The 22,225-nt window shown below is 41.7% G+C and overlaps 1 protein-coding gene across 2 annotated transcripts in view; it reads right to left on the bottom strand.

Moving 5' to 3' along the window:
* The window catches only part of LOC137538903 (structural maintenance of chromosomes protein 2-like), an 85,642-nt gene that overhangs the window by 12,566 nt on the left and 50,851 nt on the right, over positions 1–22,225 (bottom strand). For both annotated transcript variants that reach the window (XM_068261325.1, XM_068261326.1), the window contains exons 15-23: positions 19,613–19,817; positions 19,327–19,462; positions 11,415–11,539; positions 10,164–10,357; positions 8,277–8,420; positions 7,995–8,189; positions 6,928–7,128; positions 2,250–2,366; positions 1,980–2,140 (exon numbers count right to left, since the gene is read on the bottom strand). In XM_068261325.1, coding sequence (XP_068117426.1) covers positions 1,980–2,140; positions 2,250–2,366; positions 6,928–7,128; positions 7,995–8,189; positions 8,277–8,420; positions 10,164–10,357; positions 11,415–11,539; positions 19,327–19,462; positions 19,613–19,817 — 1,478 coding nt within the window. The remainder of the gene's footprint in view (positions 1–1,979; positions 2,141–2,249; positions 2,367–6,927; positions 7,129–7,994; positions 8,190–8,276; positions 8,421–10,163; positions 10,358–11,414; positions 11,540–19,326; positions 19,463–19,612; positions 19,818–22,225) is intronic.

Below are 22,225 nucleotides of genomic sequence, written 5' to 3'. Positions count from 1 at the left end.
ATCCCTCTCTGCCCTGTGAAGCTGCCGCTGCCACTATCAGGTCAGCGACATGTGTTTAACTCTCCTCATCCCAGCTGGAATCCCTCTTGTCAGCTCTTCCTACAGCCTCCGATGATCTTCTAACTCTGCCTGCATGTCATGTGCATTCACCCGACATGCAGGCAGAGTTAGAAGATCATCGGAGGCTGTAGGAAGAGCTGACAAGAGGGATTCCAGCTGGGATGAGGAGAGTTAAACACATGTCGCTGACTTGATAGTGGCAGCGGCAGCTTCACAGGGCAGAGAGGGATGATCAATCATTCCATCGGAGGCTGCAAGATAAACTTCTTCTGCCTCGTGCACATGTCCCACCTTGATGACAGTGAGGACTGCTGTTTTTTTTCCCCCTTAGCAACCCATGATGTCACTACCCAGAAGGCAGTGCGCACAAGCTTAATGAATATACATCCGCGGAGCAGCCTCATGAGGGGGCGTGGCTTCCTACTTAAAGGTGTAATTCCAGCAAAATGCTGGATTTCTAGCAGAAAATACTGGGTTTTCATCTATAAATTGGGTATAGGCTACCTGCTGGCAATAAATTATTTTGAGCTTACAGTTCCTCTTTAAGTTGTCATAGCCAGTGTACTTTTATTTTGTAGATTTTAAACTATTGCCCTTGAATAAGTGTATTGCTTATATTAAATAACACACACTAACACACGCTACCTTGCAGACCTTTGGGCATCCTAGTTGTCAACCTGTTGCGGTAATAGGGTGACATTTCAACCCATGCTTCCTGGAACACTTACCACAAGTTAGGCTGGTTTAATGGACATTTCCTACTTACCATTCTCCTAAGCTGGTCACACACTAAATCAACAGAACAGATGTGGTGATAAAACAGAAAGATAGGGCTGGCTGCTTCTTCCCTATAGAGTGCTAATAGTCTGTAGATGTACATTGTGACATTGTCCTGCTGTAGTACAAAATTGTCTCCAATCAAGCACCATCCACAGGAAATTACATGTCACTGCGAAATGGAGTAATAGCCATACATATTCATCATCCATTTTACCCTGGAAAAATCTCCCACTTTACTACCACCAAAGACATCACCAGACCATTACATTGCCTCTACAATGCTTGACAGATAGTGTCATTTACTCCTACAGATTTCAGCATATTTTCTTTACTCTGCATTTCACCAATGTTGTGGCACCGTCTTTCCCAAATCTTTTTTTAGACATGTTTGTGCTCTTTTGCCCATCCTGCTCTTCACTACTTAAAAGGACCCTGAAGGGTGAGGGGATATAGGGAACACAATTTAGGTATTTACCATCAGAGGCTTCTCCTGTCCTCCCCACCATTTCTGGCCAAGTCTAAGTATCTACATTTTTCACCTAGGAATCTACCAGATTTACTTTAAGATTTATCATTTGTGGATACTTTATAATTAAGCTGGGGCTCATACTCTATTGTGGATAGAGCAAAGCACTGTACAAAATTACCAATTTCTTGGCAATTTCATGCTTGGAACAGCCTTTCTTTCTCAGAATAAGAATATACTGACGAGTTGTAGTAATCAAACCTACAAGTGTTGACGATCCAGACACTCCGCTAGTCAAAAAGAGGGAATTTTCATTGCTTCTTTAAATCAAATCAACTGTGCTAAAATTGCAAGAGGGATTTTTAATGGTCAATTAACTTTTTAAAGTGATAAACCTGGAAACAAAATATTTCAATGGAACAGGTCTATCACTTCACTGAAACAAATTGATAACATTGCCAATGGCAATATAAATTATCAGACGGTCTTGTAACGCACGCACGCACGCACGCACGCACGCACGCACGCACGCACGCACGCACGCACGCACGCACGCACGCACGCACGCACACACACACACACACACACACACACACACACACACACACACACACACACACACACACACACACACACACACACACACACACACACACACACACACACCCCTTACCTCTGTCCACCACTTAATTCCGTCAGATTCTCTTTCCATGTGCTGCCCAGAGCAACCTTAAACTCCAGTCCATCCAAAACAGACTGCCCCTCAGGAGGAGCCAGCTTGGCATTTGCCCCCGGCAACAGAGTTGAGAAAATTGAACCAAAGTCTTCATTTACCTAAATTTCACAAAGAAAATATCTGATCTGAACTGGCAGCCGTTTCTATTTCAGTCTCTACAATGTTTCAAATGTGAAAAATCTAACTCCAATACATGCTCATTTTTACCTTCAGCCATGCTGCTTTTAGAGCCTCATTTTTCTTCTGATCAAGTCCTGTGATAGTATCTAAAATTTTTGACTTGTCATTCTCCACAATTCTCTTCTTTTTCATTAAGTCGTTGTACTATTATAGAGACACAGAAATAAAAATGATTCTTGAAATACAATATGATCTGACCTCATATGTACATGCTTTAGGCCCCGTTTACACTTAATCAGTTGGTGTGCGTTAGTACGCGTTTTTTCCATAGCAGTGCATTGGGAAGAGGATTTCAGTGTTAAGTGTAAAAGAGGCCATAGGAAAACATGGGCTTTACTTTGAAAATCGGTTTTCTTTCAGTTATAACTGAGAGCAACTGATTAAGTGTAAAAGGGCCCTTATTCTTTTTCTTTAAAGCCATAAACAAAGAATGTGATGCATCACAATGCATATATGTACTGCTTCCACCAGCCACCCTGGGACTCCCTGAAATGGTCTCGTTTCAGTGAGCTGTAGAGGTTTTCTTCTGCATGTCCACATGGATCAGCTTTTTTGAAGTGCATCTTGAGTTACACAACAGGAACATAATTGCTTTCTATATGGCCAAATTCCACCCCAAATGCCTATAAGAAATGGTTTTGATTATATTTTGACATTTAATGGATGAATGGCTGTATAAGTGTCCTCACTTGTCCTACCTGAACCAACTTCCTATTTCAGTAGTGTCAGCATTCCAGCAGTTCAGTGCTAGATACACATCTAAGCATTATTTTGTCAAACATCTCAATGTACTTAACATGGAACAAAACCTGCCCTGTTGTACAGTAGAACAGCATTGGCAGATGCTTCTGTGCCAATTCAAAAAGGGCTACCTGACAGAAACGTATGCCAGGTCCCTCTGCCTCTCTCCTCTTTGTGTCTGCATCCAATCAGTGGTGGATTACTGTTAGCACATGGTATTCAAGCCTAGAGATTTCATATTAGAGGTCGATCCCTTGCTCCTATCTTATTTGCTCCTATCTTATGTATATTGTGCCACTAAAGTCCATCTGACCAAATAAATGGTTACATCTTGTGAACGTTTGGTGGACTTGCCTTTGGAGATTGTCACGTCACATAGATTAACACATGTAGTGGGCTTACATAGTATTCCTCAGTAGGGATGGCCCTGATTAGGAGAACTCACGGAGAAGCATGTGATCAGCTGATAGATGTGTAAGGTCCTGATTGGCTGTGATGACTTCCTGGTTTAATACATGATCATGACCAGAAAATCAGAACCTTACAAATCTATCAGCTGTTCAAACTGATCACATGCTTCTCCATGAGTTCTAAGCAGGGCCATCCATATTCCTCAGTAGTAGCTTCTTGTTTATATTTCACATCCTGCATTGCACAGGTATGTTTTGATTGACCATTATTAACTCCAATCCTGTATAATTTACATAAAACTAAATAGCTCTAAACTGCCACCAACAACCACCTTTGTACCTCGTCACCTGACTGGCCATATACAACAGTACATTTTGAATGTTATACTGAACAAAGTCACTGAATAAAGAATGACATGCAAATTATGACCTTTGCAAACATCTTAAACTGGTATATGATAAAAGGGTTTAAAAATGAAAGGGTAATGTGGTAGCTTACCTCAATGATTACAAAATCTTTGCAACAAAAGATTTTATTAGTGATAGCACAGGCAACGCATTTCGCGGGTCTGAGCCCGCTTCCTCATGCCAATAGCAGTGCCTACGTTTGAAAAAAAAAAGGGAAGACTCTCTATTCTACTGGTAACATAACATAATATGCATACTAATATAGTATAAAAAGTATATAGTACAACAATGTGAATATTACATTATAGTGTTATCCTATTTTGATATAGTCTGTTATACACACACTTTGAACAGTGGTTCTTAAAGGGAACCTTAACTGAAAAAAAAAAAGTTTTACTTACCTGGGGCATCTACCAGCCCCCTGCAGCCATCCTGTCCCCTCGCAGTCACTCATGGCTCCTCTGGTCCCCCGCTGCCAGCTAGTTTCGTTTTTGCCGACTGGGAGCCGGCTGGCCACCATGCGCACGTTTTTACGCATCCCTGCTGGTGCAGGAAGCTATTGCAGGCGTCAACAAGTACATTTTTACGTTAAAATTGTAATAAATAATATATATATATGTGTATGTGCGTGCGTACTGTATGTGTATGTGTATGTGCGTGCGTACTGTATGTGTATATGTGCGTGCGCACTGTATGTGTATGTGCGTGCGTACTGTATGTGTATGTGCGTGCGTACTGTCCATTTATGTGCGTGCGTACTGTATGTGTATGTGTGTGCGTACTGTATGTGTATGTGCGTGCGTGCGTATGCACACACACACATTATATTATATTATATATATATATATATATATATATATATATATATACACCGTATATACTGGCGTATAAGACGACTTTTTAACCCCTAAAAATCTTCTGAAAAGTTGGGGGTCGTCTTATACGCCGGATGTCAGTCAGGAGTATGCCGGGTGCCAGGCAGAGTTGTAAATACCGTACTTATGGTGCAGTCTCCACCTACTTGCTCCTTGCGAGCAGCCGCTCGCACGGGTAGCAGTGCCTCTTCCGGGGTCACCTGACTGGTGATGCGTGCGCTCCACTGATGACGCTCATAGAAGAGATTGCCGGGCTCTTCCATGAGCGTCATCAGTGGAGCGCACACATCACCGGTCAGGTGACCACGGAAGAGGCACTGCTACCCGCGCAAGCGGCTGCTCGCAAGGAGCAATTAGGCAGAGAATGCGATCTATTAACCAGGGGACTGCACCATAAGTACGGTAGGAGCAACTAGGCGGAGAATGCATAAGTAAGGTATTTACAACTCTGCCTGGCACCCGGCATGCTCGCTCACACAGGGGTAGTCTTATACGGCGAGTATACCCCAAACTGTATATTGTAAGAGGAAAAGTTGGGGGGTCGTCTTATACCCTCAGTCGCCGTATATACGGTATATACGGTATATATATATATATATATATATATATATATATATATATATATATATATATATAGTATATATATATATATATATATATATATATATATATATATATATATATATATATATATATACACACATATATAAAAAAAAAGCATGTGTAAATACCCCCAATGTCTAATACAATATGTATGATTTAATATCTGATAATATTTAATCTAATAGCTACTACTCTTAATTCATCTAACTAAGCAATTGTTAAGAACCACTGTTCGAAGTGTATGTGTAACAGACTATATCAAAATAGGATAACGCGATAACGTAAAGATCACATTGTTGTACTACATATTTTTATACTATATTAGTATGTATATTGTGTTATGGTACCAGTAGATTAAGGAGTCTTCCCTTTTTTTTTTTTTTGCAAACGTAGGCACTGCTATTGGCCTGAGGAAGCGGGCTCAGACTCATGAAACGAGTTGCCTGTGCTATCACTAAAAATCTTTTGTTGTTACAAAGATTTTGTCATCATTGAGGTAAGCTACCTCATTACCCTTTCATTTTTAAACTGTATTTAAACGCTTTTATCATATACCATTGTCTCCACCTGCTTCCTGCGGTCGGTTGCCCCTCTGCAACCCATCTTTGTGAGTAGTTCTTTACTTCCGAATTATTTACTACTTTATCTTGACATACTACACCATTGGGCTCCCTACATTTTTTTGTCTCCTGTGTATTTTTCCAGAGTTTATTTTAGCACCCAAAACAAACCACATCTTAAACTAAACCTATATGAAAAAAAACCAAAAACCCTGGAGGGTACTTACCTTGGGAGGGGTAAGCGTCTGGATCCTACTGAGGCTTCCCCCATTGTCCTCCATACCAGCAATCCAGTGATGGTAAGCCCCCCGAAAAGCGGGGGAGGTAAATATTTGCCTATCACGATCCAGCCCAGTAGCAGTTTTCCCATTGGGCTCAGGCGGAAATAGGAGCCTGATTGGGTCTGCTCAATTGCACAGACGACTCCGCTATTTTCACCAGCGCCGAATGGAGAGCCGCTACTGCACTGGAGACCTGAAGGATTGCTGCGCCTGCACAGTGCTAGTCAGGGAGTTTTCAGGGGAGCCAGCGCTGGATCCCCAAGGCTACAGAGGACAGGGGAAACCCCAAATTAGGATCCTGCGGCTTCCCTCACCTGAGGTAAGTACCCCATAGTGGCTTTTTTTTGTTACAGGTGTACTTTAAAGTTAGCTATACACTTCTCAATTTCTTCTGTCGATACCTGGCCGATTAGGTCAAATCTGCTAGAAATCAATGCCCCAACATGCAATACAGTGATTTTTGTCAAAACTCGATTGTATTGGATGAAAAATCTTGATCAGCGGCTTGATCAGCGGCGGGTTGGGAGCAGCGGCAGATCGACAGCCCATAGTGTTGCACTGCATCCAAGAGTGCAACGGTTTAATAGATTTTTAATACATTTCATGCTGAAATCTCTTAAAAATAAATGTGCAGTGCATGAAGGGATTTGATCACCTAGTACCTTCTCTAATCACTTTATGAAGTGCGAGAGACCTTAGTTCAGTTCTAAGATCATTCATGGGTTAACTTTTTTTTTTTTTTTTTTTAAATACCATAGAAAATCAGGTTCTAACAAGAGTTTTCTGAACCATCCAAGCACAGCAGTGTCAACAGGCCAGAAACTCACCCTCTCTTCTGCCTGTGTCAACATATTCATGGCTCTCATGTTTACATTTCGCCCAAGTTTTTCTTGCATTTCTTGCAGTTTCTGCAGCCTCTGTCCTGCTGCCTTGGGATTGTTTGCCTTGAAATCAAAAGCTGTGTCTTCTTTGCCAAAGAGATTCCTTTCAGAAGCAATCCATTCATAGTCATTGAGCATTCTTGTAACCTATACAAACAGAACAAGTTGTATTTAAACAGTTGAGATGACCAATGGTTTTCTCATGCTGCGATATTCTTCACTAATGTCACCATTATATGCAGATTAAGTTAATATTATGTATAGATGATTATGAAATTATCTATAGTGTACTGGGAGGGGGGTATAGGACTACATGTAGTATGAATGAGCCCTATTATAAATCACTGCCATTAGCGCTGCACTGTATGATGCAGTACAAAGCAATACAGTCATCCCATCTATACAATTTCTGCCACTTTATGACCTAAACCCCCCCCCCCAGTAGACTACATGCGGTTACATATCTGGCCTCGATTTCAGTACTACCCCCTGAATAAAACAATTCAGAGACCAGGCTTTACATTCAACAGACTTCTCACATTTTTCCAGGAAAATCATTTACATTATTTCCTTTTAAACAGATAACTGTGCTCTTAGCTGTATGGCGATTTTAGAAAAGTGAAAATTTTAAACCTGCAAACAATCAGTAGCAAGGGTAACGGAAATTTTAAACACCGAAGAATAGAGCCCTCCAGACTAAAGCTTTGCTAAGGCCAAAGAACATTTCTTTACTTCGGTACTGATTGACTCAATCGGTAAGGCAGAAGGGATAAAAAAATCTTGGGGATACTACATGAACACAGTTGTCATGGTATCAGGGCTTGGATTCAATACAAAATGTTCTCCTGAGTTTTCTCTAAAGAGAGAGAAAACTTTTTTTTAGATGCCAGCATAAGACATGAAATAAAGTACACAAAATAATTGTCCCAAATTAATGTAGGTCTGATATGACATCTTGCTAGGTGATGAAAAAGGGCACATTTTCAGTAAAGTGAGAGAGTAGACAGGATTACCCTTGCGGCAGAGTCGGCACTGTCCTTTTTGTGCTTGCTGATATTATGCTCTAGCTTTTTTATCTTGAGCTGGTGGTCATTGTTACATTCACGCATTTTGGCAGCTTCAGAAGACTTGCTCCTGATTTCTTGGTCATGCCCCATAATAACTTCCTTTTGCTTAGCCAGCTCTTCCTGGGCTTTCTTGACCGTTTCCTGTCAAAATACATATTTGATAAAATATACAAATGTACAACAGATTACCAGACAACAGACTGTTTTCTACATGGAATATATGGTTACCGTTTTATTTGATACTTCAGCTGTCATGCTGTCTATTTGACCTTGATAACTTTTGATAGCTTCATCCACAGCTTCTATTTGCTGTTGGTAGGTGGTCTGCTCCCTCTTCATTTCCTCAAGTTCTAACACAAGAGCATCAACTTCCTGTGATAACACAAAGTTAAGAATTCTGAAAAAGCCTACTTTGTACCAATTAGATCATCTCTATTTTTAGCTTAATTAAAACAAAAACAAAAAAGACTTGTACTTAAATATTGTAATCTGCATTCACCTGGGATGTGCCATTATGTAGTTTTCACTACAGCCCCTTTCCATCCCCCCCTCCTCCCAACTAGAATTACATTAAAACAAGTTAACTGTGCAGCACTGTGCATGCTCTGGCTACATAGCAGACCTTATTCCTGCTGTTCCCCATCAAAGTGTTATTCACCAGCTGAGGAACTGAACTACCATCGGTAGCGCAGCTCACACTTGAACAGTAGCGCAGTCAAAGGGAGATTCTCATGCAGCAGCTGTGGGTCTGAGGAGGATCCAAGAAGCCTCTGGACTATAATGAAGCTTACCACTACTAAGTATCTAATTTATAACCTTTTCTTCCTCACAGGTTTGCTTTAACCAATATGTTTTTTGGCCCTCAATTCTCATCACTATGCAAACGACTAAGGATTTATTGTCAATGTAAATAATGGCAGTAAAGCCTCGAATACCTGACTAAAGTTGGCCGAGGCGGCCGTCAACGATCACCTTAGCCGATAGGCGTGTGTACAGAAGACCCCGACCAGCAATGGCAGCTTGGTGGATCAACTTGGCTGAGAACTTCTTTAAAGATGCTGCTACCCTGCGTGACGTCACGCACTTGCGACTGTCATCCCTCCGCCCCCGCCCCCCACATAGCAACAGAACGCATTGTCAGCTACACACCTGACCCCCGTCTGTGCAGGCTGGCCAGCGATATCGCTAGGGATATCAGGTTCCGATCCCCAACAGGCCAGATTCCAAAGAATTTGGGGGTACCAGTGCAAGAATGGGAGGATGAGGGAAGACTTTAGGACCCCAAGGCTTACGCATGTTCCAAGACAGTGGGTCCCATAAACAAACAGAGGGAGTAAGAATCCCAGCCAGGAACATTGCACTTATAAAATGGAGATCAAGTCCGGCTCCTATTTAGCTCTCCAACTTAAATTATTAAATATAATAGTAGTGAGTGTAGTGAGTTTACACTATTCAATAATTAGATTTTTCATAATTTTTGATACTAGATTGTCTTTTAGTGTTTATTGGGATTACCTGTAGTCCTACTACCGCTCCATGTTTGTGCTACACTATCATTAAAGACTAAGGCCTCGATTCATAAAACTGCCTGCGAGCGGGGAAAGTCGAGCGGGGAAACACCGCTGTCGGTATTTCCGCCTTCAGGGTGGTAATTCATAAAAATTTAGCTACTTGTGATATACGTGCGGAGATACTCCGCTGTAGGCAGGCGTTAGGCTGTCGGGAGACGTGCGGAAACAGGGGAAGCAGGCGGAATCCCTCCGTGCGGTGTTCTCTCTGCAGCTGCTTGGGAGGTCTGTCCCATTCACTGCAACGGATTCCGCACGCTTCTCGCCACATCAGAGGTAGCGGTAATACCCGTCCGCATACCGCTACCTCTAATCTTTATGAATTGACATTTGTTACTGTTGCTGTGATAATCACCGCGCAAGGCGGTGATTGATCACTCTGCTCGCAAATGTCGGCTTTTCATGCGGAAAAAGCCTTTATGAATGCATATTTTGGTGTGTGGTCGGTAAAGTGAGCGTTTTTTTGCATTTCCGAATGCGGGAATGCTTTATGAATCGAGGCCTATGTGAATAAAGGCTAACAGCACCATCTAAGCTTGGCACAGACCTGTTGCTTTTCTTTCATCTTCTTACTGGATGCATCTGCTTTCTTTTTGGCTGCATCTAGCTTCTGCTGAGCTTCCTTTAGCTCCTTCTCGCGTTCAGCTTCTGCATTTTTCATTTTGTGTTCAAGGACCTTGTATTTCTCCTCTGCCTTTTTCTGAACCTCCTTTGTCTTCTTTAGCGTTTCTTCACTCTCCTCTGATTTTGGAACAGAAAATTGAGACTGCTTATACCAGGGCTTTTCAACCTTTTCACTAATTGTACCAGTTTTATTGCTTGAAAAATTTCAAGTACCACCACTGCACAGTAGATCTGACCCGTTCAGGCTCAGCGGTTTCCACCACAGCCCGAGCGACAAGCCGCTAATGCGCATGTGCGCACATTGACAAGAAGATCTTCGGGGGGTCCCAGAGCTGGATCCCCTCTACTGAGGAGGAAGGGAGAAACTTCTTTATAATCCAGAGGTTTCCCCCTCCCAAGGTAAGTACCTCCCAAGGGCACTTTTTCCTTACAGGTACACTTTAAGAAAGGGGGGGCATATGGGAGGAGGCGTTGATGGGGAAAAGGATATAAATTAGATTATTAGATTGCTAGCCTACAGATTGCAATTATTGGCAATCTGTAGGTAGATTGTCAATATAGGTAGCCTTTCCACTTTCTCCCTCCCCTGCTTCAATATAGGTAGCCTCCACCACCACCAAAGAGCTGGGTAGTGACTCACCACAAAGTTGGGTTCCCCCTTGCTCTCTCCTTGCTGTGCTGCCCTATGGAATAGTTTAGACCGCAGATCAGTGATAACCAGGCTGCAGTGAAGAGACAGCCAGGCGAACAGTGCACAGTGACGCACGTATACTTCAAATACAGCAAGTGAGCAGTGATGTCACTTCCTGTATTTGAAGTATACCTGCCGTCACTGTGCACCATTCGCCTGGGTGTCTCCTCACCGCTGATCTGAGGTCTGAAGTATGCCGCAGGGCAGCACAGCAAGCGAGCGAGGGGTGGCTGAACTTTGTGGAGGCAGGATGGGACCAGGACCAGAGGCAGGTGGGCAATTAAGTGGCAGGCAAACTTGGAGTGTACCACCTGGCCAACAGCAAAGTACCACTGGTGGTACACGTACCACAGGTTGAAAAGCCCTGGCTTATACAATATAAAGACACTGGTATATAGTAACCTTTATGCCCTAATTTCAATGGGACCAAAAAAGAACCACAAATTCTTTCAGGAATAAATAAAAATAAAGGATCGCAGTTACCAATGGTTTGCTTCAGTGATTCCAATTCTTCCTGCTGTTTGTGATAGGAACTCTGCTGCAGTTTTGTTTGAAGGAGATCAGCTTCTTCAGATTTCATATCCCACTGTTGTTTTAACTGTCGATACCTTTAAAAAGAAAATTGACTTCTTAAAGAGAATCTGTACTCTAATATTCTTACACTAAAAAGCATACCATTCTATTCCTTATTTTCTCCTGTGCCCCTCTGTGCTGTTTCTGCCACTCTCTGCTGCAATCCTGGCTTGTAATTAACAGTTTTAGGCAGCGTTTACAAACAAACTAACCAGCTTGTGATAGGCTCACATAAACAGAGTGTGTGAGTCATACAGAGTGTGCAGGGGGCCTGCAGAGGGTGTGTATCGCTTCTATCCAATCACAAGCAGCCCTGCACATTCCACACATTCAAGCCTTAGCCCAACAGACACGACAGAGGAAAGGAGATAAGATTTATTACAGAGACAGTGCAATTAGGAAAGGCTGCAGTAAGCCAGAGCACATTAGAACAGGCATAGGAACTTATAGGATAGAAGAACTAAGGCTGAAAAATTTGTTACAGAGTCTCTTTAAAGAGAAACTCCGACCAAGAATTGAACTTTATCCCAATCAGTAGCTGATACCCCCTTTTACATGAGAAATCTATTCCTTTTCACAAACAAACCATCAGGGGGCACTGTATGACTGATATTGTGGTGAAACCCCTCCCACAAGTACATACTCTTGGCAGTTTCCTGTCTGTGAACCTTGCTGCATTGTGGGAAATAGCTGTTTACAGCTGTTTCCAACTGCCAAAAAAACCATGGAGCAGCTACATCACCTGCCAACAGTAAAATTGTTCACTGGAGTTCCTCTTTAAAATGGAACTACAGTATAGTCAACATTTCCCCTCTGCTCCAACATATTAGCCACACTGTAAAAGCTTCTAGAAACTACTTTTTTTTAACAAAGGTTTATAGACTATAGCTTCATACACATACTACAGAGAACTCAACCAAGGTGAGCAATCGACACCATATCTTCTGAGAATCTAGTATGAACAGGTGTCCCACATCACTTAAAGAGACACAAGTATTGTTTTCCTGTTTTTTTCACTTGGCTCACTGTTATCTGCATGAGCCAAGCAGAATTGCAGACTTCCAGGTAAAAAAACAAATGGTTTATTCAGCTGAAATACACAGGCAAAATCTCACGACTTTCCTGGTCACAGTTGCCATGCAGGGGCAGGAGGAGGCAGAGCTGTTTGCAGTAGCTCTGCCTCTTGGTGTGTTGCTCCCCGCCTCTCTGTTCATTCATCCCTAATTATTCCACCCCTCATGGCCATGCACATGGCCATGCGCCCAGACAGGCGCATAGCATTACAATACATTAGCCAGGCTAGAGCCACCACCCGGAAACAGGAAGAGGGGTCGCGGCCATTTTATCCAGGAATTTTTAAAATGCTCTAAAATGATAACTAAAGGGCTCAGAATTGCTGCGAACAGCATGCTACAAGTTCTGCACAGAAATGTATTTTTTTTCTTCTAAATTTAATTTCGCTTCAGACTCACTTTAAGAGACCTGGCATCTCTAATCACAGACTTTGAGTAGAGGGTTTTGTGGAGTGGCACACCTTACCGTGAGTTATTCAGGTGCATAACCTGGATGTAAAGCAGCATCCAAATATCATATACAGAAAAGTTCTACGTTTGGTTAGCACACTGTTTGCAAGTTAAGGCTCCTTATTCTTCAGTGCTTTGGCCAAACACTATGTAACCAAGGGGCCACATAGGGCCCCCTTCATCAGAAAAGTGCAGACATAGAAAAGCTTTGTATGACTGCACTTTTCTGGTGAAGACGACCCTGCGGGCACCATAAACAATTGTCATTTGGTGTTTGACCAATGCACTGAAGAATAAATAACCTTAAAGTGAACCTCCGGACTAAAAATCGACTCAGCAGCACTGAAAAGGCTTGGTGTTTCTTTAACAGTTTCACAGCATCAGAACTTTGTTTCTCTTATACATGCCTCATTTTTAGCTGCACAGAAGAAAACTGCCCGGGCTTTTTTCCCCTGATGCTGTGCAAAGCATGATGGGATTTCTGACTTTGTTGTTCTTGTTCTGCTGTTTTGGTGCAATTTTTTTTTCTTTTACATTTTGAATCTGACATTTGAAGCCTAGCGTGTGCAGCTTGGAGGGGTGATCAGGACACATGACCGTTGGAACTGTGTCTCCTGCTCCTTGTCACCTCTTTTCAACCAAAAAGATGGCTGCCCCCATGACAAAGATGGCAGCCCCCATGAATCACAAACATTTGCCTGTTTTTTTTAAAACAGGGTGGGTAAGAGATTATATTACCTATCTATTCTAATTAACATAACTAATGTAACTTGATGACAGTATGTTTGTTTAGGCTGAAGTTCCCCTTTAACTTGCACATGGTGTGCTAACCAAACTTTGGACTTTCAGTAAACACAGACTTAGGGCCAACAAACAAGCACTCCATTTTCAAACTCTCCCCACCCACCGAAAGCTGCTATATGGTGCACTGCTCGGTTGTTAACTATTTGACATTCCTGGACGTGAAACTCACGTCCAGGAAGCCATGTGCGCTCCTGCGCGTCCACGCGGCCGATCGCGCGCGTGCACGCGCGCTCCCGGCCAGCGGTTTGTTAGCCAGTGAATCAGTGAATCGGGCAACGGTGCACGATCACTGATTCCTCTCCCCCGCAGAAAAAGCGACAGCTTCTCTCGGAAGCTACGCTTTTTCTGCGTCCTATGTCGCTCTAAGCGTACGTGGTACGCTTAGAGTGACGTCACTGTAAACAACTCATGGCTGCCATCTTGTGGCCAAAAAGTAAACTACATCTAAATGTTAAATAAAAATACACATATATTTACAAAAAAAAATACAATTTCAATCCCACCCTCCCAAAAATACCCACATAAAATGTTTAATTAAAAAAAAACTAAAACATTACAATTAAAAAAAAAAAAAAAACACAAATATTTACCTAAGGGTCTAAACTTTTTAAATATCTATGTAAAGATGAAATATTTCTTTTTTTTTTTTATTATAAGCTTGTAAATAGTGATGAATGCAAAACGGAAAAAATGCACTTTTATTTCCAAATAAAATATTGTCGCCATACATTGTGATAGGGACATAATTTAAATGGTGTAATAAACGGGACAAATGGGCATATACAATACGTGGGTTTTAATTATGGAGGCATGTATTATTTTAAAACTATAATTGCCGAAAAGTGAGAAATAATGATTTGTTTCCGTTTTCTTCTTATTCTTCCTTTTAAAATGCATTTACAGTAAAGTGGCTCTTAGTAAAATGTACCCCCCAAAGAAAGCCTAATTGGTGGCGGAAAAAACAAGATATAGGCCTCAATTCACTAAGCTTATCTCCTGTCTTTAATAACTCTTCTAGAGTTGTTACCATGGTGATAAGGCATGTAGTATTCAGGAAACATTTTACCTCAGGCAAGCCTAAAGTTAACTCTTCTGTCTTTAAATTAACTCTCCAATCCTTAAAATAACTCCATAGTTAAAGACAGGCTGTTAATTAACTGCGTGTGAAAATAACTACAGAGGAGGTAAATTAACTACAGAGGAGGTAAATTAACTACAGGAGAGGTAACTTAAGGAATGAAGAGGTAAGATAACTCTCTCACGTGTGGAGGTAAGTTTTCTCTTGCTTTATTATCTCTAGCATGATCTTAGTGAATTGAGGCCATAGATCAGTTCATTGTGATAAGTAGTAATAAAGTTATAGGCTAATGAATGGGAGGTGAACATTGTTCGGATGCATGAAGCGAAAAACGACTGAATGCGAACTGGTTAAGGAATATTGGCCCTAATTAATTTCATTTTTTTTCCTAGATAAAATTTTTATATTTTAACAATAATATGCCTTTTATCCACCAACAAGCAAGAAAACCCTCAATAATAATTTGAGCAGTACCTTTTCAGCGTACTGCAATTGAAAAAAAAAAAACACCACTATAATGTAGGTGAAAAATATTTTAACGAAAAAAAAAAAAAAAAAAAGGATCTCCAAGCAGAAAGCGGGAGAAAAGTTAATTGAATAATGGTCATGGAGTCAAAATAGCAAAAAGGGACTTTTTCTCATTAAGTTGCCTTTCCCTTGAAATTGAGCAATCAAATGTATCTGGAACACTGATCCATGTAAGAGAATACCTAGAAAGAAGGGTGAGAGTCTGCATGGGAGATCATCTGCAGTCAAATGAATCAGGTCAGCCAGCCACAGTTCAAGATGCCACTTTGGGGCTTGTGAGATTGTTGGTATTTCTTATAAAATTGTACTGCAATGTTCCTAAAGGAAATCTGAAGTGAGAGAGATATGGAGACCGACATTTCGTTTTGTTTCAGGTTTGAGTCAGACACTACTAATGCTGGAATGATCAGCAGGACTGCCAGGAAACTGGTATTGTTTAACCTCCTTGGCAGCTCGTCCATAGCCGCTGGAGGGCGCCGCTCAGGACCTGGTGGGCCGATTTTCTTTTTTTTTTAAAACACTGCGTGTCTTACCTGATCGCCGCTGCCCGCTGCTACCCGCCGCGTTAGAGTGCCCCCCTCCCCCCGAGCGCAGCCTGGCCAATCAGTGCCAGGCTGCGCTGAGGGGTGGATCGGGACTGCCAATGACGTCACAACGTCATCACGATCGTCGCCATGGCGAAGGGGGAAGCCCTAAAGGAAATCTCGTTCAGAACGGGACGTCCTTATGGGAATACGCGCCGTCGGCAATCGGAAGGGTGGGAGGGATGCGGAAGGGAGGGGTGAATCATGTAGCTAGCGCTAGGCTAGCTACATGATAGAAAAAAAAAAAAAGAATTCAAAAAAATAGTGCTGTGCATCCACCCTGGCGCATTTAATAGAACGCCAGGGTGGTTAAAAGGAAATAAATATGGTACTGTATGCAGCTCATTTCAGGTTCCCTTTACAAGAGCTTACTGTGGTAACAGCGAGAGGTGTAAACAAGTTTATACAATCCCAAGAGATCACTAGAACATCTATCCTCCACTAATTGATCCAGATCTCAGACACAAAATGCTCTCTTCTTGCAGCGATTTGAAATCACATGGTCTATGTTTGTTCCTCTCCAGTCACATGTAGTCTTGCTGTAGATTCCATGGAGTAAACATTTCCTGGGACATAATAATGGCAGTATTTGTATAGCGCCTTTCTCCTGTCGGACTCAAAGCGCTTGCGAGGCAGCCACTAGAGCGCACTCAGTAGGCAGTAGCAGTGTTAGGGAGTCTTGCCCAATGAACTCCTTACTGAATTACTGGCTTACTGAACAGGCAGAGCCGAGATTCGAACCCAGGTCTCCCATGTCAGAGGCAGAGCCCTTAACCAGTACACCATGCCAGCTGAGGTTGCTGGCTGTATTTTCCCTTTACCCTGGGAACTTCTACCGATGACATTAGGATGCTGTGCTCCACTCCAATGCAAGTGTTTTTTTTTTTTTTGTTTTTTGAATCATGTTACTTTTATTTACTCCCTGCACCACCCAATAATAGAAAAAGTCATAATACAAAAATCAAGAAATAACACACCAACTGATGCGTAATTCAACCATTTATTTAAAGAGGAACTGTCGCGAAAATCTTAAAATGTAAAACACATACAAATAAGAAGCACATTTCTCCCAGAGTAAAATGAGCCATAAATTACTTTTCTCCTATGTTGCTGTCACTTACAGTAAGTAGTAGAAATCTGACATTACCGACAGATTTCAGACACATCTTCTCATAGGGGGGTTCTCAGGGTTTTCTTTATTTTTTAAAAGCACTTAGTGAATGGCAGTTGCTCTGTCCAACTGCCAAAATAGTGTGCAGCGAGCAGGGAGGCTGGACAGCATCTTTGTATTAATCATTTTCAGGGAAAGTTTTTTATAAAGAATAAAGGCCATGCTGATAATCCCCCATGAAGAGATAGGTAGTAGAAATCTGACATTACCAGCAGGTTTTGGGCTAGGCCATGTCAGATTTCTACTACCTACTATAAGTGACCGTAACATAGGAGAAAATTAATTTATGGCTCATTTTATTCTGGGAGAAATGTACTTTTTATTTTATATGTGTTTTAAGATGTTCGTGACACTTCCTCTTTAAGCCTGTTTTATCAAAAAATTCATCTAAAACCAAGACTTCCAAGGAAATAGTTGGGCTAAGCGCGACGAGCACTAGCTCGGCCATTTTGTGGCTTATCTTACTACTGGGGTAATCTTTCATATTATTGTGGCGGCCAACGCATAATACTACCAACCTGTTTGGAGACTCTTCACTTATTGGGGCTACCATTTTTAGTTCTTTTCATTGGCTGAACTTTGTCTGGGCACACTTCTTAGTTTCATTTGCTTTTTTCTTTTTTCCCACTAACTATATGCACATAGCACTTTCCAAATAGCACCTTTTGTAAAATTATCTCTTACAATAGACCTGTCATTTATGTACCTTATGAGTCAATACATGATCATTTGATTGCTATTTGCACTTTCTATTTGATGCATACCCTCTTATGTTTCTTGTAATGGCTCACATCACTGCATGTATTTACACAGTCTATTAGATATTTTTGATGCCGTGTTACTATTTTGGTGGCCAGTACAGCACACATTGGAAACCATACAGAACTTAATTTTAAACTATTACTATTTTTATATTTAAAATATATTTAAAAGTATATTTTATGGCTTACCCCCTTCATGTACATCTGTATTTGAGGCTTATGGACCTTGTGGCCACACTTTAGTTTTAATAGATTTTATGATAAATCAGGCTTAAAGAGGAGCTGTTAGGTATAAGGTCTCAGAAAAAAAACACATATCAGTAGCTAAAGATTGGCTGTACTTACATTACATATGCATTTCACTGTCCACGTTTGGATTTCACAGAATTTTTATATAGTATTTGCAGAGAATGATGCTCCTGACAGCTCATGGCAGGTTCCATGTTTGTCTGTCTCCTATGAAGCCAATTCTGTCGTCATGTCCTCCCTGCTTCCTGATGATTCCACTCACACAAATGATCCGTAATGGAAAACACTACTGTGCAGTGAATATTAATTAGCCATGTGGCTAGGAACAATAGCGGGTTCATGCAGTATACTCTGCCCGGAGATTTTTCAGTGCTGTGAGCTGGACTGCGTTACACACTGTTGTAACATGAGCCTGTAACTTCTCACTAGCAGCAGAGGGGAGGACCCAAGGTGGGAAAAAGCAGCCCCAGAATGCTTTGCAGTATGGTATGCGGCCTCTCGGCCTCTTAAGAGCTTGGGTCTAACAGCCTTGCTGTTCAGCACACATCAAAAGTAAGAGATTTTTAACTTCAGTATTGCCTTTTTGGCTTCCTTCTAAACTGTTTAACACAGGAGAATAGAGGTTTAAATTAGCTTTTGCAGCCTGACAGTTACTCTTTAAATATTGTGGAATTATGCAGCTGTAGAAGTGATATAGTTTCTTGATTTTTGAATGGGGGATTTCTTGTTCTTCTCTTCACTGTGTAACTTATGATCGGGTCGAAGACCCACATCCCCTTTACCATATTCTCCATATTTAGGGTAGATACTATATTATGCAGTAATTGAAGATAACTTGCGCTGCAAACGGCAAATTGTTTTTAATAGGTTATATAGAGTAAATTAATGTTTGCCAACTCATGATACAATCTTAATTGTACAATATTACCCCTTCTATGTAATATGGAGGACTCAATACACAGGACTGAGTATATTCACTCAGTTCACCTCCCCCCAAAGATTTGACAATATTGTACAATCCAGATAGCATCATAAGTGGGCGCCTTAAATGTTCACACCTACACAAGCTGCATAATTTGAACAGAGAAGATAATACTGGGTTCCAGCAAATGTGACCACTGTACCTTTCAGCTGTATTTTTCAGAGCAGCCAGTTCTTTCTCCACATTTTGCAGCTCGGTCTCCTTAGATCTCAAATCATCCTGAACATCTTTGATCTCCTGAATCTTCGATAGCACAGAAGGGGCCTGAGAGCGAGCACCTGCCAAACAGAGACTGGGTTACAAAATAACATTTCCACATATATTGATGTGTTCTATAGGAGGTCAAACAAACATCATGCAAGCTAGCTTGTAACTCCACATCTTTTGCTTGATATTTAAGTTACTTATACATGAAAAAAGACATTTACCGCCACTTAATGTTCCTTGCGGATCAAAAGTATCCCCACCAAGTGTAACAGTTTTGGTCATTATCCTTTTGTCGAAGGTCACTTTCTTAGCATTGTCCATTGAATCACACACCAGCGTAGATCCAAAGACGTACTCCATAGCTTTTTGCAGCTCCGAATCATAACCCACCAGAGTAAGAGCCAGGTGCACGTTGTCAGGGCCCACCTTAATAAACAAAAAAAAGCCAATTACAAATACCGTATATTCCGGCGTATAAGACGACCGCCCAACTTTTCCAGTTAAAATAAAGAGTTTGCCATATACTCGCCATATAAGACTACCCCCTCTTCACAACCTGCCTCCTCTGTCCTCCTGGCCCACCCCTGTATACACCCTTTGTATATTACTGGGTGCTGCAGTCATCCAGGGGAGGGAAAAAAGTTCAGGCTGTGTGATTTTAGAACTGGGTGTCAGGTGTGGGGTGTCAGTATTTGTGCCAGGCAGAGCTTACCGTGGGCAGCAGCCTTGGCGGAAAGGTCCGCTCGTGTCCTGGGTCCTTCTATGTCCTCCACTGTCCCCCTGCATCATTCATGTCCGTGTCCCGTGTTTGAAGATTCAAAGCTGCAATACAGTAACTAGCATCTTGCGAGCAGCCGCTCGCATGGGTAACGGCAGCTTCCTGGTTCCGGGTCACCTGACTGGTGACGTGCGCTCCACAGTTCAGTGTCTTCCGCTTCCTACGCACATGTCACCAGTCAGGTGACCCGGAACCAGGAAGCTGCTGTTACACACGCGAGCAGCTGCTCGCAAGATGCGAGTTACTGTATTGCAGCTTTGAATCTTCAAACACGGGACACGGACACGAATGATGCAGGGGGGCAGTGGAGGACGTAGAAGGACCCAGGACACGAGCGGACCTTTCCGCCAAGGCTGCTGCCCACGGTAAGCTCTGCCTGGCACAAATACTGAAACCCGCACCTGACACCCGGCGTATAAGACGACCCCCCACTTTGCAGAAGATTTTCAGGGTTCAAAAAGTCGTCTTATACGCCGGAATATACGGTACTATAATACACGGTTTCTTCTTTTTTGACAAAGTGCTTAGCTTCATGTTAGAGCTGTAAATGGTAATTATAGTAGTATAGTAATAAGCTGGTTCGTTAAAGATCAATTAGTATCATTCCCAACTTTTGCGACGAAGATGTACATTTTTTTTTCCATCATATCTTTGAGAAAAATAGAATTGTACAAAAAAATTAAACATCAACATTGAATGAAGTACAAACACAACAAAGATAAATTAACCAGTAAAATAATAAGCAGCAAAATAAAATATTTTGAGTTCACAATATGTATTCTGGCAGCCCATCTGTAGTCCACATTTTCCCCAAATTTCTGATTGCCCATTTTCTTGTAGATGCATCTATTCCTGTTGTCACTAAATGTCGACTGTATTTATTTATTTAGCAAAATAAGGTACAAACCATCAAAATAGCTATAGCTTGCATAAGTTAAACATCTTTTAGCTTATATTGATCATATTGTACACCAACTAGCAGTCAATAGAATTGTTAAGGATGATCAACATTTTGGGGAAAAACAAACAAACAAACAAACCCTTTTCTAAATATCAGATTAAAATGATTCCCATTTCCTTTTCAAATAGGATACAGAAGATTACAATTCCCCTTTCCTTAAAGCAGGGGTCCCCAAACGCTTTGGGTCGAGGGCCGGGTCAACATACTTCAGACTGCTGGGGGGCCCAGAGTATACATAAATTGATGTAGAAACCTTTGCAGGCCAGACAGTGAAGCATATCCAGGTGACAACCTGCAGTCCAATTAGACAACAGTGTCACCTGATATGGAATTTGATTGGAAAACAGCAAATTACTGCTTTCTGGCTTCCATGTGGATGGGAGGTGCCAGCACTGTTATTCTATATGCGGATCACCAATATTTAAAGATGTAGCTAACCGCATCTATAAGCATTACATTTTGTGTGTGGGGGGCCAGTAAAAATGTCTCGGGCCATATTCGGCCTGCGGGCCTTAGTTTGAGGACCACTGCCTTGAAGTATACACAAAGTGAAAGATATGTAGGCTGCCATATTTATTTCCTTTTAAACAATACCAGCTGCCTGGCAGTTAAGTTGATCTTGTGGCATAGGTAGTGCCGGAGTCACAATCCTTGAACAAGCATGCCGCTAATCCAGTCAGATATGAGTCAGAGCACCTGATCTTATGCATGCTTGTTGAAGTCTATAGGTAAAAGTATTAGAAACACAGGATAAGGGGAAAAGGCAGGCAACTTGCATTGTTTAAAAGGAAATAAATATGGCAGCCTCCATATCACTCTCACTTTTGGTTCCCTTTAACAGCTTAAATTAAACAAGTTAGTCTGTCCCTCTCGGTGTTACAAGCCCTACTGCATAGAGCCAAACTAATCCATGCCATGCACTGATGAGGATCAAACAATCCGAAACAGTCTGTATGCATGTTGGATTATTATGGCTCTGTACAAATTAACAAGCTGACACATCATTGCATTCCAGCGGTTCTGGAGGTGTGTTTAGCTTCTAAGGGTACAATGGTTAATTTGCATATATTCAGCAGTGATGCACTGGGAGACATC

The sequence above is a fragment of the Hyperolius riggenbachi genome, chromosome 11 (assembly GCF_040937935.1).
Source record: "Hyperolius riggenbachi isolate aHypRig1 chromosome 11, aHypRig1.pri, whole genome shotgun sequence".
NCBI lineage: Eukaryota > Metazoa > Chordata > Amphibia > Anura > Hyperoliidae > Hyperolius > Hyperolius riggenbachi.
This window is presented reverse-complemented; position numbering and strand designations above follow the sequence as displayed.